This window comes from Alosa pseudoharengus, unplaced genomic scaffold, assembly GCF_046254945.1.
Source record: "Alosa pseudoharengus isolate Yale_2024_CS ecotype anadromous, Long Island Sound unplaced genomic scaffold, YU_APseudo_1.1 YU_APseudo_1.1_scf_19, whole genome shotgun sequence".
Taxonomy (NCBI): Eukaryota; Metazoa; Chordata; class Actinopteri; order Clupeiformes; family Clupeidae; genus Alosa; species Alosa pseudoharengus.
Genome location: NW_027468657.1, coordinates 14,844,925 through 14,862,426, shown reverse-complemented (window position 1 = coordinate 14,862,426; position 17,502 = coordinate 14,844,925). Strand labels below are relative to the sequence as shown.

The 17,502-nt window shown below is 41.4% G+C and overlaps 1 protein-coding gene across 3 annotated transcripts in view; it reads right to left on the bottom strand.

Annotated features, from left to right (window-relative positions):
* The window catches only part of LOC143132347 (organic cation/carnitine transporter 2-like), a 33,019-nt gene extending 15,738 nt beyond the window's left edge, over positions 1–17,281 (bottom strand). The window contains exons 1-10 of one of the 3 annotated variants that reach the window (XM_076291790.1): positions 16,132–17,281; positions 15,330–15,433; positions 10,284–10,438; positions 9,654–9,825; positions 9,223–9,358; positions 8,870–8,964; positions 8,278–8,492; positions 6,254–6,436; positions 308–443; positions 13–203 (exon numbers count right to left, since the gene is read on the bottom strand). In XM_076291790.1, the coding sequence (XP_076147905.1) occupies positions 140–203; positions 308–443; positions 6,254–6,436; positions 8,278–8,492; positions 8,870–8,964; positions 9,223–9,358; positions 9,654–9,825; positions 10,284–10,438; positions 15,330–15,433; positions 16,132–16,497 (1,626 nt within the window). In that variant the 5' untranslated portion in view covers positions 16,498–17,281 and the 3' untranslated portion in view covers positions 13–139. Of the gene's footprint in view, positions 1–12; positions 204–307; positions 444–6,253; positions 6,437–8,277; positions 8,493–8,869; positions 8,965–9,222; positions 9,359–9,653; positions 9,826–10,283; positions 10,439–15,329; positions 15,434–16,131 lie in introns of those variants that run through there. The other 2 variants (XM_076291791.1, XM_076291792.1) reach the window with 2 other exon arrangements.
* Between the last annotated feature and the right edge of the window lie 221 nt (positions 17,282–17,502).

Sequence of the window (17,502 nt, the reverse complement as noted above, 5' to 3'; positions counted from 1 at the left end):
CTCCCATAAGACATAACTCTGTTGCAACTGCCATTTTCAGTTTCTATATCGAATTTCTCTGGAGTTTGACAGTTTGATGATCTGATCTTGCTAGATAGGCTCCATCTAGTCACATTTATAGATACAGAGTGTATCTCCATCAAAGACATCCATCTTCTTCAGGGAGTTTCTTTTCAGCAGGTGGTTTACATTTTGTACAAAACCTAGAAAATAAGTAAAAAAATATAAAAAATATATTTTTTTTAATTGAAAGGGCACACAAGGGTGTGTGTGCGTGTGCGCGCGTGTGTGTGTGTTTCACACTCACCAGTTTAAAGTCTGCACTTCTGATACTTGCTGTGGGAGGGGCATTCCTCGTGTCTCAGGTAAGAGGATGCTCAACAGACCTGCCACCAGTGTCATCAGTCCCATTACAATGTATGGAAGCGTTTTGTCATAGACACCTGAGAAAAGACCATCCAGAAAGGCTATAAATTATACATTACAAGGCAGAACAACACAGCCAATACAGTCCCTTCTTCTCTAAACATTCAATAATCACAAGGCAAGATATTCTTCATGTCACCATTTCATGTTCAAGATTTGATCTGCTGCTAACCCAAAGCTCATCAGTAGTCTAGAGAAGAGTTAATGGGCCATTTACCGTGCGTCGAAGATGTGTGTCATTGATGCACGGTCACAATTGTTGGGAGGCACACGACACCACCTGAATGCCGTGTTGATGATGCAATTTTCATCACGCGCCACATGCATAGGACACGGACGCAGGACTATGCCAGGCCTATTAAGTATAAGTATATATACTCTTTTGATCCCGTGAGGGAAATTTGGTCTCTGCATTTATCCCAATCCGTGAATTAGTGAAACACACTCAGCACACAGTGAACACACAGTGAGGTGAAGCACACACTAATCCTGGCGCAGTGTGCTGCCTGCAACAACAGCGGCGCTCGGGGAGCAGTGAGGGGTTAGGTGCCTTGCTCAAGGGCAAAGTCCGAAGCGCTAACCAGTAGGCCACGGCTGCCCCTATGTTATCACTGCACACCAGCATTTTGGGTAGCCTTTAGAAACACTTTATCTGCCAAAAGGTCATTTGGCCCACTTTTCCTGAGCCAACTGCTCCAGCCGTCTCTGGTTTGAAGGATGCTTTCTGAAGACCACATGTTTCAGCTTTTAAATCAGAGCTCATACAAGACCACTTCAGAATATTCCTATGTTTTTGTCTTACACTGTTTTTGCCATATTAAAGTATATTTGTAAAATAAACAATGTCAAACTTTTTTCAAAACTTTTTTGCTTTACATACCAAAGACATGTAGCTATACGTGAGATAATTGCTTTTAACTTTATCACTACTTAAGAAGAAATTAAGCATTTTTGGCCATGACTGTATTGACCCTTGACCCTGTATATGACCTTTCTGAGGCACAGTCTTGCAATTGGCTCAAACCTACAGCCGTAAGGGTCATTCAACGATAACGATAACTAACTAGATGTACCGCAGAGCGGTACAAAATATGACCGCCGCCCAGTCCAGCACATTTTTTCCACAAAAAGAAATCACGCTGAAAGGCCTATATGATTCTAACTGTCTCACTAAATTGCATTATCCACACTCAATTTTCACTGGTATCTGCTAGACAACAAGTCCCAAAACATGATTAGTTCATAGATTTCACATGTAAAATTCATTTTATACAACCCCACCTCCATCTTGCCTGTTCATAATTCTGAGAAATTCTTGATTGTTTGTGTTATGTTTATGTTATGTGTGTGGGTGTGTGTGTGTGTGTGTGTGTGTGTGTGCGTGCTTGTGTGTGTGCCTGCGTATGTGCCTGTGCATGGAAGCGTACATATGTCTACTGTGTGAGTATATGTCATACGCATGATTACTGTGAATGTGTGTGTGTGCGTGTGTATCTGTTTGTGCACATGTGTGCACATGAAATGGTTTAACATGACCCCTGGAGGCAAATATACGGAAAAAAAATGGTCATCCTAGGCCCTACAGTTCTCAAGATATTCACAGAGAACTGTGTCTGGCCTACCCTCCTTTCGGGGGGTCCAGTCCAGCGGGGGGGCTACAGATCAAAACGAAAAATGATGGCTCCATGCTATCCATGTGGGGGTACATGCCCACCAAGTTTTGTGTACCCCGGTCTTTCAGTGTCCCGGGAATCCTTGTTGGTGTACGTCACTAAATGTACACATAAATTATTTTATTGTAAGGCCCCCCATGAACGAAAGTACACAAAACTTGGCATGCATTCGGAGGGTGTCATAATGATCCTACACTTTCAATTTCGTCCAGTTTTGACCATGTCAGCCAGAGATATTGTGATGAAAACACCTACATTTTTGCTTTTTAATTTTTAACTAGGTGGCGCTATACATGAAATAAGTGGTAATGGGATGGGTTGACATGGCCCCTTGAGATCAACATACAAAAAAAAGGTGGACCTCCTAGGCCCTACGGTTCTCGAGATATTCACAGAAAACTGTCTCCGGCCACCTACAGGCCAGTTGGTGTATAGTAACATAAATTAATTTATTGTGTGGCCCCCCATGAACGGAATTCCACGAAACTTGGCGTGCATTCAGAGGGTGTCATAATGATCCTACTCTTCCAATTTCGTGCAGTCTTGACTATGTTAAGTCACAGATACCTGCGATTACAACACCTCATTTTTACTTTTTTGTGTTTAACTAGGTGGCGCTATACATGAAATGAGTGGTTATGGAATGGGTTGACATGGCCCCTTGAGATCAACTTACAAAAAAAAAATGGTCCCCCTAAACCTTACGGTTATCGAGATATTCACAGAAAACTGTGTCTGCCCTACCCTCCTTTCGGGGGGTGCAGTCCAGCGGGGGGGCTACAGATCAAAACGAAAAACGATGGTTCCATGCTATCCATATGGGGGTACATGCCCACCAAGTTTTTTGTACCCCGGTCTTTCAGTGTCCCGGGAATCCTTGTTGGTGTACGTCACTAAATGTACACATAAATTATTTTATTGTAAGGCCCCCCATGAACAAAAGTACACAAAACTTGGCATGCATTCGGAGGGTGTCATAATGATCCTACACTTTCAATTTCGTCCAGTTTTGACCATGTTAGCCAGAGATATTGTGATGAAAACACCTACATTTTTGCTTTTTAATTTTTAACTAGGTGGCGCTATACATGAAATAAGTGGTAATGGGATGGGTTGACATGGCCCCTTGAGATCAACATACAAAAAAAAGGTGGACCTCCTAGGCCCTACGGTTCTCGAGATATTCACAGAAAACTGTCTCCGGCCACCTACAGGCCAGTTGGTGTATAGTAACATAAATTAATTTATTGTGTGGCCCCCCATGAACGGAATTCCACGAAACTTGGCGTGCATTCAGAGGGTGTCATAATGATCCTACTCTTCCAATTTCGTGCAGTCTTGACTATGTTAAGTCACAGATACCTGCGATTACAACACCTCATTTTTACTTTTTTGTGTTTAACTAGGTGGCGCTATACATGAAATGAGTGGTTATGGAATGGGTTGACATGGCTCCTTGAGATCAACTTACAAAAAAAAAATGGTACCCCTAAACCTTACGGTTCTCGAGATATTCACAGAAAACTGTGTCTGCCCTACCCTCCTTTCGGGGGGTGCAGTCCAGCGGGGGGGCTACAGATCAAAACGAAAAAAGATGGTTCCATGCTATCCATATGGGGTTACATGCCCACCAAGTTTCGTCTACCCCGGTCTTTCAGTGTCCCGGGACTCATTGACAGAAATTTGGGCATGCGAAAAAGAAAAAAAAAAAAAAAAAAAAAAAAAAAATCTGACTAAACCTATATGACCGCCGCTTCGCTGCGCGGCGGTCATAATAACTAATAACAAATATATTGTTCTTGTTTATATATGAATGACGACGGTCACACATAAACTATACAAATAATGACATGAAGAACGATATTGTTCAGGATCACTTTCAGAGCGATTTTGAGAATGATAAAAAGCTAATAGCCAATCAGAACCCATCACATTTTAGCCATCACATTCATTAACACAAGGACAGACTTTGTTTATCGTTGTTCAGTGTGGACGCTTTTATCTGTAGCTTTCTTTGTCTTCCATCTAGCCATCTTACATGCTGATGCTGACACTGCTTTCACGCATACACGCACGGCAACACTCGTTTTCCCCTTATGTTTGGTAGGCTATTATTACAAATTATTTGCTTAACCTTAATAAAAAATCTATTTGAATGTTGTTGTCTGTCTCTCTGTATGTTGCGGTCTGTGAACGAGCCGGCCGTAACAGTGTATATGTCTGTTTCCTACTTTTGCCCGGGCAGTAGAGACAGGAGTTTACACACAGCATAACTCCCTGTCTTCTGACTGACTTATACAGCACAGAACCCCAACATGGAGGAACTCCTTCACCCACACACACACACATACAGAGGAACTCCTTCGCCCACACACACACACACACACACACACATAGAGGAACTGCTTTGCCCACACACACAGACACACACACAAACACACACAGAGGAATTCCTTTGCCCACTCCAGAGGTGTCTCAGGTGTCCTCAGTCAACACCACAGCACTCTCTGATGTGTGCAAGTCGAGAGGTCAGACAGTAACTCGAGAGGGTAGCCTCCGTCGCGTGCTTCAATTTTGGACACTACCCAGAGGCAATAATATGATGTGAACCAACGTAAGGCTCTCATCTTTCATCTCTTGTCACTTTAGGTAACAATGCTGGGTTAAAATGTGACACTTGGTACTTTCAGATAAGTCTTGTTAAGACAGATGGTGTGCAATGATGTAGACAGTGATAAAAGTTAATAGAGTACCTCCTGATTTGGACACAATATCTAGTAAATCCGTCAGATGTATATATCATCTATAAATCTGAAATATGTGCGTGAGCTGATTGAAATGGGCCATAAAAACGGATACCTCCCAGGCACTAGGCATGGGGCCAATTCAGTACTTCTGGCTACAGGTAAAATATGCACCTGGTTTATGTCTTTTGCACGGATCAGGTTACCGTCTGAGTTTGTCTTAGGTCGTATCCCTGAGAGGGAACTGTAACAAACGGAAATATTGCATTTCACCCTGGACAGCGAGAACAAGTTTTAACACCTGGGTTTGTGCAAACCCAGCTCGTCTACAGAATGAGAGACTAAGAGATGGAAACAGCGGACCTTTTGCTCTAAAAATGCTATTCACAAACACACGCACACACACACACACCATATTTACCAGCAGTTAAAGCTGCAGTTGGCCAGATTTTTTGATCATATGAAACCTACACTATGCTCCGACAGAACAACATAAATCAGCCGGTTTTAGAAAAAACCACCTAGAGCCTGTTATTTGTTTTGCAAAAATCCACAGCTCCCGGTTCTTCTGGTCCAATCAGAGCAGGGGTGTGTGAGATCTGACTGTCAATCACAGTCTGGTGCGCACTGACGAGCACAAACTCGATGAGAGGGTGCTCGGTGGTAGTGGGGGAGGGGCATGAGAATTGTAAACATTTTTGTAAATGAGAGTTGCATTTTGTAAACAGAGTTGCAAAAAAAAAGTCCCCTCAATCTGTCAGACTTTCTAACTGCATTTTTAAATGTTTTCACTTTCCTTCTAACGCCTCATGCAGACATGCTGCTAGTAGGAGGTGTCCATCACTTTTATCCCTGTGGTTAGCCCAGCTATCTGTGCCTTGAGTCATGAGGGTGGACCTGTAAGACCAACACCTTTAAACGTTAAATTGGCCAGCGCTTCGCTTGCTGTTCATCGTTTGTCATCTCAAAAGTTACAATTATTTTAACTTTGTCATTTTGTGTTGCCATTGGCTCTTTCGCCTGTAAACGCTGAATTATATGAACATTCTTTTGTCGAGTAGTCTCTTGCAATGTGAATAGCACCTGAAGAAACAAAATGTAGAAACACAATAACGGCTTCAAACTCATGTTGATGCCACACTGCCTTATGGGAGATGACAATAGGAAGAAGGGAATCTGGTATTGCATTATGTAATGCTGTTGTCATGAATAGGTGCATGACCCCTGGATGAGTGAAGCTAGGCGGAACTAAATTCATCTGGCGAGAGTCAGGTTAGTATGTCTCCCCATTCACTTGAATAGGCAAATAGCTGGCCCTGGCCGATAACTGCCCAAGATGGCTGCCCAAGAATTTGATAGCGACCATGACGGAGATGACGTGAGGTGAGGTCTGCCCTGGGCACTACTCACCTAAGAAAGGGAAAAAGGGAGCAATGGTGCTCCCAGTCTTGGAGGCCATAGAGCAGATCCCTATGCCCATCGCTCGCACCACTGTGGGGAACGTCTCCGCAGCCGAAATGTACAGCACTGACAAGGCAGCCGTGACGCCAAACTTAGCAGCCATGGCCAGAACCACGCTCAACACACTGTAATCTACGGAGAGTAGAGTTGACAGGACAAATGAAGGTCAGAAGCAAAGACACCACAGTAAATGTTCTCTATTGCAATTAATGGAAACAATTGACTGATTAGTAGATTATGAGGTGCAGATTGGTTATCAGTCTTTCTGTGGTTTTCTATGGCCATATCAGAAGTCAGAAAAGGTGTCATGCATTATTTTTTTATGCAGTAGGCCTAGGAAAGTCTGCAGAGTTTTTGATGCAGATTTGAAAATGGCTGATTAAGTAGTTCAAAGCTCATTTTCAACATACCAAGCTTAAAGGTACCGTATATAAGATTGTGGCCAAAACTCGTACTACAATCACTTTCAAACTACTGTAGAGCGGTGTATCCCCTCGCCCTCCCCTCTGACTGGCAGAGCTGGCAACCCGGATGCCGAAACACTACTGACTTCGTGATTAGTAGATAGGTGGAGGGTGGCGCATCAGGCCAAAACACAACATGACAACATCAACATCAGTTGAGGGCTGCAACTTCACTTTTTAAATGAGAATATCCTGGCCGGACTACTGTTGTCAGAGATATAAGTATTTGAAATGAATATGATTTCTTAATGTCTAGTGACATATCAGGGCCATTTTATGATTAATTGAAATACATTTCTTACATACGGTTCCTTTAAACAGAGAGTCTCTCCAGACCATAATAAACATTTTGGGGGGAATTCTCCCATGTGTGTAAGTCAAAGAAAGTTTGTAACTATACGCACATTTCACTCTGCGCGCTTCTTATGTATGCAAATCTTGCGCATATTCTGCCATGGCTTAAGCACTTTTCCAGGTAGGTGCTCCGGAGGACTGTATGGTCGAGCGCCACTACAAGGTGAAACAGCATATTGCTCAATGTCGGCAGTAGACCTAGTTCTAAATACATGTAGTTTACACAGAACGTTACAAATTAACATTACAGTATCAATTTTGATGCTTAATATGCTAATACAGCTTCATGTTTTCCCCCATTACAGTGTCACACTGTAATGGGGGAAAACGGTGACATTACCTTATCCATGAGGTTACATTGTTAAATAGTGAAAATCCCGTTATAATCACCCACTTTGGATATTACAGTTTACCAACTGTGCATCTTCAGTTTAAACTTGATGTGTTATAATCATAATCCCAGAGCCTACTTTGTTCGGATCTGTCCATTTCTTTCCAATTTGACCGAAGTCATCCATACATTTGCACATGTATACCAGCTAGCTTAACTGTGCTTGTGGAACGTATTATGAGAAGCGGCAGGCTGCCATTGAAACTTTCTTTCTCAACAGTGAGTTTTTAAATTATGGATCTACACACCTCAAGCACATCTTGACTCAACAAACCTCAAAGCAAAAGTAACATTTTTGGTTAGGCTATGTGATGACACCATTTTACTGTTGGCCTTTGCTATTCAGTTCACCATGCTTACGTTTTCAAAATCAAAGACTGGTTTGTGTTCTTTCTGTATTTAAATGTCATTCAGAAGGTCAATGAGAAAGTCCACGTTCCACGTTTTCATATCAGCCAAAATTAACAAGGTGGTGGATCTGGCTCTATTTTAAATAAATCACGCCTCTTTTTTATAAGGCCGCCTTGATTTCAAACTTATGCGCTGTGGGTGTGACAGAAGCAAGGATGGGAGAATACGCATTACACAGAGGTGCGTAACTGAAGTGCACGGGATTTACGCACAAATGGGAGAATTCCCCCCCTGTGTAATCTGTGGGAGGACAGAGGTGCCCCAGCGTTAAAACAGACTAGTATATTTTGTACATAGATGCAGATACTGTCTGTAATACTTCTACTGTAACTCACTGTCAGCCACCAACTTACCCTGAGGCACAAAGTGGATAAGACACAGCACCAGGCCTCCCATGAGCATCGGGACTGTGACGACGGCTCTCCGGGGCACCAGCTTAAGGAGGAGCCATGCTACGACGTAGGCCACAATCTCCACCAATGCGGAGAGGAAGCAGTTAAGGTAGGGGTCTCCATTCATGTTCGGGGTATTCAAGGACAGGCCAAAGTAGCTGATGGTGATGATGAACCTGAATGTAATTAGAGCGGAGAAAAACATGATAATGATGGCTGTGTAAGTTTAATTAAAGGATTGATTTAAAAAATTAAGAAAATAACACTTTCCTATTTACAAATAACAAAATGGAGAATATAATGAAAGTGGTATCGACACAAAAAAAATTCCATAACCTGCATCAAAGCATTTTTTGGTGAGCCTAAGTCTGGCACATTTACTGTAACCAACAGTCTGCTATACCAGCCCAAAACTGTCAGATTCTAGGACAAACCATCATTGTGGTCTTTCAACTAAGCATTGAAACATTTTAGCCATTTTACATAGGAACATTACATGGTACATTCTAGCCACTCAACTATGCAACATTTGAGCCATTCTTTTCAGGCATACCAAACGACAGCATGCAGGAATGTTACATTCCTCATCTTGGAGGTTCTGACCAGGTCCATGTATGTGTATCGTACATCATGTGAATGGTCATTAGTCTGTGGGATTAAGCATTTACAAATTAGTTTCCCATAAGTAGCTATAATGCACACCGTACACGTGACACACATTTACCTAAAACATTCTTGGGAGAGCAACTTTCATTTTATTATTTTGACTCTGACAATGAGGTTATTGTATGTTATTGTCTGGCAGTGTACCTACTGATAAAATGTGTGCCTTACGTGTACTGCAAGTTTTCAATAATAGCAATGAGTGCCAGTAGGTGTGATGTAAAGGGAATAGACATTTCTCACCCCTTGCAGCTCATGATCTTTGAATATGAGTGCTGGTGCGGTCACTCCATTCTTCCTGGCTGCAGCTCGGACAATGGCCTCTGCCTCTTCAATGCGACCTTGAGCCAGCAGCCAACGCGGGGACTCAGGAATCAGCCTGTCACAAAGCAAGGCATGGGAAGAGAGAGTGTGTGTGTGTGTGTGTGTGTGTGTATGTGTGTATTTTTGTGTTATAGTCTACCATGCCATCAAACTTCTTTTAGAAGACTAAAAATTATGTGAATCAATAAGTCTTGCAGATAAATTATAGAATAACACTGTCATGTGATATTTATCTAGCATTTTCAGTTACAAACATTTGAGTTTTTCGCCTTATCCTTGCTTTCTTCTCAATCTAGCCTCTGATGACACCGTTCACATTCCTATCCATGCATGCAATGACACTGTCTTACCACCAGAGGGGGATGTACAGCAGCCCAGGTAATGACAGAACAGCCAGTAGCACTCTCCAGCTTCTGATGAAGTATGCACAGAGCGGGAGCACAGCGTACCCCAGTGCATAAAACACACACACCCCCAGAGTGGAGAAGGTCACCCGCGATGACTTCCCCAGCAACTCTGAGCCTACGGGTTCATTAGAGCAGCAGAGATTTATGGGGTAGCATTGTTGTAGACCCAAAGCAAACAACAGTCAGTATATTAGTCTAGTAGCTAGTCTCTATCACATCCCCCTGAGAGCTGTTTGAGGTCAGTTATAATCCAGCGTCATAATGGTACTTCTACTGAAAACCACCATTGAGGATACAATGTGGAAATGTGAATTACAACACACAATAGGATCTTTTTCTGTATTGGAGGGTTAAAAGTACATGTAGTCACTGTGTGCCATTTTTGCCTGTGTGCTATTTTCATCCACAAGGTCAGATAGCAGGGAACAGTCAATGCTTAATAGGGACTGAATCCCCATGCTTGGCATGCCTGCATGCTAAAACATGTGCTTTTGGTCATTCACGTGATCTCTCCAGACATAACAGAGAGCCCTACTGATATAACAGAAACAGTGATATACTTTGATTCTGCACCTAAGACGAAGGCAGCGACGTAGTTGGAGATCTGGCCAAGACCAACGAGGTAGAAGAGGATGCAGAACATCACCCAGCTGACAGAGAACACCTGCACGAGACTGAAGACTGTCTGCACCGCCATGGTAACGAACAGGGTCACCTTTCGTCCAAATCTGCACACACAGGAAGAAGAACTCACACCATGGGAGGAATTCATGGTTTTTCAAATGTATAATGATGCATGGATCAAACTAAGAGTTGACTTCATGATGTACCTAGTGGCATATCATCTCACCTCTTGTCAGTGTTGGTAACTAGGAAAGCATGTTGCTTTTATTTCTGTCCTGGACACAAATATACACACAACAATTTTGCTCCCATTTTTCAGGAGTCAAAGTAAACCAGTCCAAGAGACATCTGTGTAATAATCAGGCATTTTTAATCAGTGCCCTTAAATACTTAGATATATAATACTTACAAATAAGCCTTTTGATGTAAAGAATAAATAAAATCTTATACTTAATGAAAAATTGGTCAAATCAAAAGTGAGCAGCATCCCAGCTTCTGTATAGCCAAGTCAGAGTGAATTAGGGTTGAAAGTGGAAGTAAATATGACAAATGCATTTTTAGTATCATTGGAACTATCTTTTTTATGTGGATTAAGAATATCAGGTGCCTACAACAAGAAAAAAAAAGAAAAAAAATGACAGAGCTTTCAATGGACCCCATTAAAACAATAGGCCATTACAATATTTTCCAAAATCTCCAAAGCCATGTTGAAGGACCTTCATCAAACTTGGCATACTTAACGACTATAAGGGCCTGATGAACTTATAAGGTACTCAATATTGTGGGGTCAAAGGTCAAGGTCACATGTGGTCACTCTTGATATAAATAAAAATGGCCAGTAAATATGGGTTTTGTGAGGTGATAATGTAAATAAATAATGTATACAATTTGGCCCATGTGATACCAAATAGTACTATGCAAGTTCATGTAGTGCGGTCAGAATTTGTGTTACATCTAGTCATTTAGTTGACGCTTTTATCCCAAGCGACTGACAGAGCTTTCAATGAGCCACATTATACTCAATAGGCCAAAATCATATGTGTGTTTTTTTTTACAATTATCTGTGCCTGAGGTTGCCAATTCAAGTCCATTGCAGAACTGAACAAGAGAATCATAAAACTATACTATATGTTGAAGTTCCTGTGACTTGATGTGCTTAAATATCTTCAACCTCAAGTATGCTGCTAATAAGGAAATATATTTGTTAATTAGACGAGGTGATCTTCTCCCCACTGTGGAATGTAAAATGGGGATGCTGGAAGGGAATTCAAACACACCTGACCTGACCATTCATTTGTCATTGTCATATTGAGATATTTGCCATTTGTTTCTGTTAAGGATTGGCATAGAGACAATACTGGTTGCCTTTGTCGGTGCCCTTTGCTCTATGAACTTGCACAGATAAACTTGCACAGGTGAATTTGCACAGGTAAAGTTGCTTGTCTTTACCTGTCTATGTCTTCACACGAGGGGTGACACTTCAGCAATAGCTGTCACTGAAATACTGTGAGCTTCATTGAACACAGCCATACTCACATTAGCTTATTGTGATTAGCGTAAACCATTTTTGCCTAATTACTGATTATTATTGTTGTTCGGTGGCTTCTTCTACTTTTTATATTATTATTATTCCAGCCTACGTATAATTTGACTTGAACCGCTTATCATAGAAAATGTGGGCGGGGGAAGTGGTTGAGCACTGCTCTCCCATGCCCACATCCACGGCTTGGGTTTTGGGTTCTCTCAATCTCCACCTCGTAGATCTAACTTTACTCAGTCCACTTAATTGGGAACACATCTTGTGCGCACAGGAGGGAGACAAAGAGAGTGGCAGTTTCCAGCTAGCTTGTCATTGTGTATCTCCTTTTAATACATTTTTAAAAGGAAATCATGAAAGCAACAAAGACGAGGCTAGGAGGTTGTGATTTGCGAGGTTATGCGGTTCCCATTATTGACCATTTTTAAACTCAGATTGGTGAGAGAGCTCTTTAACATAGGCTACAGTTAAAGTAATTTGGAACTATAATAACTACACACAATTCATCATTTGTTAAGCATTAGTAAACTATTAGCAAATGGTTTGTTCATCATTTGTAAAGTATTACTCATACATTTCTCATTAGTAAAGCATTTGTACACACATTTATAAATGGTTTGTTCATAGTAAATAAGATATATCTAAAATATGTTCATAAATTGTTGTTAATACTTAATAAATTATGCAATTATATTTTGTTGGTGAAGTAATATTTCCATTATTTAACTGTTGTTACATACACATGTACTAATGATAAGTTAGGGTGTGGATACATGTTTTATAAACCAATTCCTAATACTATAATTCATGATTAACTCAGGAGTTACAAGTGGTTAGTTAATGATAGAGCTCATCTAAAGTGAGGACTTTTTATGCCTTGCAACACATTTACAAATGAGTTGTAAAGGTTACATTTGCATTTATTCATTTAGCAGACAGTTTCATCCAAAGCGACTTACACATATCAATGAAATTAAAGGGCAAGGCCACAATGGTGGAAGCCAGGACTTGAACCCCCAACTTTTTGGGTTACTGCATGCCCTGCTCTTTATTCACTACACTCTGCCCAGTCCTGTTACAGCAATTAATTCATAAGTATAATATAGATGTGCGTGTTTACTATAAACAAACCATTTATGACTTTACACATGATTTAAAGATAAGAATTAATGTAGGAATAATGCTTTACAAATGAAGATCACAGCATTCAAGGCTGACGGGAGATGGCGGTCATCCCATCTCACGTGGACTACACTGAATCAGACCCTGATTAGTGGCAACCTGGCAATCCGGAGCAGATAGCTACTGACGCAGCCATGCAGAACAGTGAAACACTGCAAAGTCATAATATTCCCGCTTATCTCTAAATACAGTCACACACAGATATACACAGGGACAGTACAGATATCATACAGTCATTACATAGAATCATACTTTTAGTATCAAAGTGACCCACTAATGAGAAATGCAGAACATTAAACCACATATTGGAATATTGGGCATAATGTTCTATTCCACTTTCTCTCAAGTCTCTGAACGCTGGGAATTGTGGACTAAGTATGACCCTTATGTATGATGTATTAATGTGTCTATCTGCACTGTACTGTATGTATATGTATATATACCATATGTTTAATGTAATATTGGAACCTGTACCAAAAAGCTGTACTGAGAACAAATTCCACCAGCCTGGCTGTGTGGTCATTAAATTAAATAAAATCAAAATCAAGTAACTACGAATAATTGCCTCCAAAACAGCACATTTCATTCATAACATTGTGCATTGGCGCCAGCAGGCCTAGTCCTGTACGTACATTTTTCCACGGCTTAGTCGTAAAATCATTCAATATTACAACAATAAAATTTGTTTATGTATGGTCTTGATTGACATGCTACGCGCACTAGGCATGAGAAAAGAAAAAGTGCCAAAGTGTAATTATAGCCGGGAAAACTCGGGTGCTCCACCTCATGTTTGATGTCAACAAAGAGCAAAGCTGATTTCGCCTGCTAAATGACATGAGTAGCCTGAAATATCCCACAACACAACCTAGGCTTATTGCCAAACGTCAAGCCTAGTTCAGTGTTCAAATAAATAGGCTTATTGCCAAATGTTTAGCCCACAGATCAGTGTTCACATAAATAACAGTGTGATAAAAAAGTGAAGAAAGTGCAAAATTGTTTTCAATTTCCATATTTCAAATGTAAGTCTGCATTATTTTTACAGGAATAGAGTACAAAGAAGAGGAATTTAGAAATAGCTTAGAAAGCTTAGAAACTGCTTAGAAATAGCAGTGTTGCAACTTTTCTCTTCAAACTCAAACAGTTATAAACTGCATTTTAACCTCACTTTAAATCACTGAACTAATATTTAGTTGCAGAACCAAGTGCTGCACATCTGCGCTATAGCAGAGATTTTCTAATGAGGAGACACAGCACTTTAAAAAATTGTCTATAGAAATGCATGGGGCTAGTTTGTAACGCCAATATGGCCGTTGTCTACACATATCCCACCCCTTCCTCGGCAAAACGTCGACATGTGAATACATTGAGCCAATCATATGGTGTGTTATGAAGACATCTTCCCAATCATGTGTTGTGAACTCGCTGCTGGAGCAAGATTGGTGTCGTGAAGCCTTGCACACGCGCATTTCTGCTGAATAGGATGCCCGATGAGTGCCCAAAAAGCATTGCTATATGGCCGCCGAGTGGAGGGACTTGCCTAAAAGGACTTTGGCTATAGTCAACTAAATTCTGGGACCTATGAACAGCTATTTCTGCCCAGAATGAACGAACTACATTCCAAAGTTCCTGTTTTGCTTCAGAAACTGCATTTGCTTCAGAAACTGCAAGTCATGCCAGTTTTCAAAGGGGTTGTGAAATGTACTTAATTCATTCTAAGCAGAAATACCTGTTCAGCCAGGAGTTGGTTGACTGATGACATTCTGGATTGTGAAAAAAAACACGCAAATACAATCGCTAATCTGGCATGGATGTGTATTTCTTTGGAATTGAGTAAACAACTGTATTTAAAACCTTCGTTTTGCAAGATTGCTACATTTTGAAACGATTTGGTGAGAGTTTAATGCACCAATTTAAGTTTAATTTCACTGCACCCCTGCTGGATGTCGTAGGTCAATGAACCTTTTCCAGACCCACTCACAATTGTACAATTGTGAAGATCTATCAACATAAAATTACGGTTCCAGTGATACCAAATATGCCTTCTATATATTTACTAACACCTCTGACCCTTTATTTATACACTAAGACTATTACCCTATAGCTTAGAAGGATACAAATGACCAGAATAACATGGACTAAAAATAACAACATGTTGGAAAAGCCCCTTATCTGTGCCCTGGCAACACAATATTCTTATATTGATTCCTAAATTTAACCAGATAAAAAAAAAAAAAAAACATTTGAGAGAAAATCTCTTCCTCTGTAAGTTCCAGTACCTGTCGGAGATCTGACCGGACACAAAGGAGCCGCTCAGAACACCCATGAAAAACACAGACAGGCTGAATGGAACCTTCCAGGAATCCCCACACACAAGGCTCCACTGTAAATCAGGAACAGAGGCCACATGAAGTAACCTCATGTTTTGCATTTCACAAAAACACCACACACCCACAAAGCACCATAACACACATAGACATCTCTCTCTCTCTGAGTGTCATGAACAGAAGCATACACATTTTTGAGTCTGAACGATCATCCAATTAAAAACTGGGACATGCTAAAAAAGACTTGCCTTTTCAGCTACGACTGAAGACTACTGTTTGTGGCCAAACATTAAGTTACTGTACATGACATCAAAACACAAGCATAAAAGCTCCACTCCTCACAGGGAGAAAACATAACATCATGATGTTGAGCATGAAAACGTGACAGTTATGTTCAGTTGTTCCATGCCAAACCAAAGATGTTTTGTTAAAATGTATATATTTCTCTTAACATTTAGATGTAAATGTCAAATATTTGACAAAGTGAAAAAGACTGAAAGCTGTAAGCTTTGTGTGATGTGTAAACAGTGGCTGGGTTAATTATTACCACACACAGCACCTTGCAGCTAAATCAACTAATTGTTGCCTAGCTTTAATAAATCATCTGGCAATACTCCTGGCAGTCTATGAGTAATTCACTAAGTTGTTGCAATGTACCAGTTTACAATCAATCTCAGCAGTTGTTCATTTGCCAATAAACAGGATGATGTGATCCCAGGACAGGGAGAAAGTAAACAGACCCTGTTCTCCTCACCTCAGTCACGATGGTGGACTCATACTGCTTTCTGTCAAAGTGCCATCCGTCCAGACAGCCCTCCGTGCTATTGCTGAACCCTGTCCCCGTGCTGTTTGCCCGCCTGTAGCGCTGGCACCTGCCGAGAGCCCATTGTCCCCCTGCCCGCTCCTCCAGGGGCAGTGACGGACTCAAACTCAGATTGTGCTGTTGCCAGCTGGTGTCGAGGTGTGGCAGCTGGCAGTGATGGTCCGGTGTGTCGGCCAGGAAGACCATTGCCATGCCGGCATAGCCGTTGGGCACCGTGCTCAGGCTTAGCAGTAGGAACATGGCTTTCTGGAATGCTCCCCATTCTCCAAGAAAGGAGGTGACCTCGTCATAGTCCATGGTGGCACGGCAACAGTGCAGCAGGTTGGAAGGGGCCCAACGAGGTCGAAGGTCATGGGTGAGAGGAGGCTAACGAGGACAGATGGCCAAACTCTCGTAGATAGTGACTCTCTCCAGTCATGCCAGGTGCATATCAGCAGGAAAATAAATCTCCAACACTGTGCACTGTGTGTTGGTAGTGGGGGTGGGTTCAGTGGGGCCAGGGGCGGGACAAGAAAGAAAAGTGCCAGGAGGAAGAGAGCCAGCAATTACCAGAGATAACTGGGGTGGAGTACACGGGGGGGGGGGGGGTGTATGTGTGTTATAGCTCTGTACTATGTAACAGTGGGAATGTGTTTTCAATGGCTGCTTCTGCTCCCTTAATCCCCTTGTATTTGATGCCATCCGTCAACTGTATCCTTTCCTCCATTTTCTATGTGGGGCGTTACCAAGAACTGGCAAGAAGTAGCTGACTACGCCACCCTAGTATCAAAACCAGGGAACAGGTTTCTGTTAATCAAAAGACTCAAGAGGCTCACAGGTTCAGGCATGAGACGGAGACAGAGTTCCACAAAATTAAATGTTTTTATTTAAGCACAGAGGATGGGGAACAAATTAACAGAGGTGGAAAAAGTACGAAAATATTGTACTCAAGTAAAAGTACCAATACCTTGATGAAATATTACTCAAGTACAAGTTAAAATACCGATCTGAAAATGTACTCAAGTAAAAGTAAAAAGTAGTTCATTTAAAATGTACTTAAGTAAAAGTTACTTAGTTACTTTTTTTTTGGGGGGGGGGGGGGGTACCAGAACAACCAGTTTTACCAAAGACTTTCTAATGAGGAGATATAGCACTCAAAAAATCCTCCATAGTAATGCATGGGGTTAGTTTGTAACACCAATATGGCAGTTGTCTACACATCATATGTCTACACATATCACAACCCTTCCGCGGCAAAACGTCGACATGTGAATACATTGAGCCAATCATGTGGTGTGTTGTAAAATACATTGAGCCAATCAT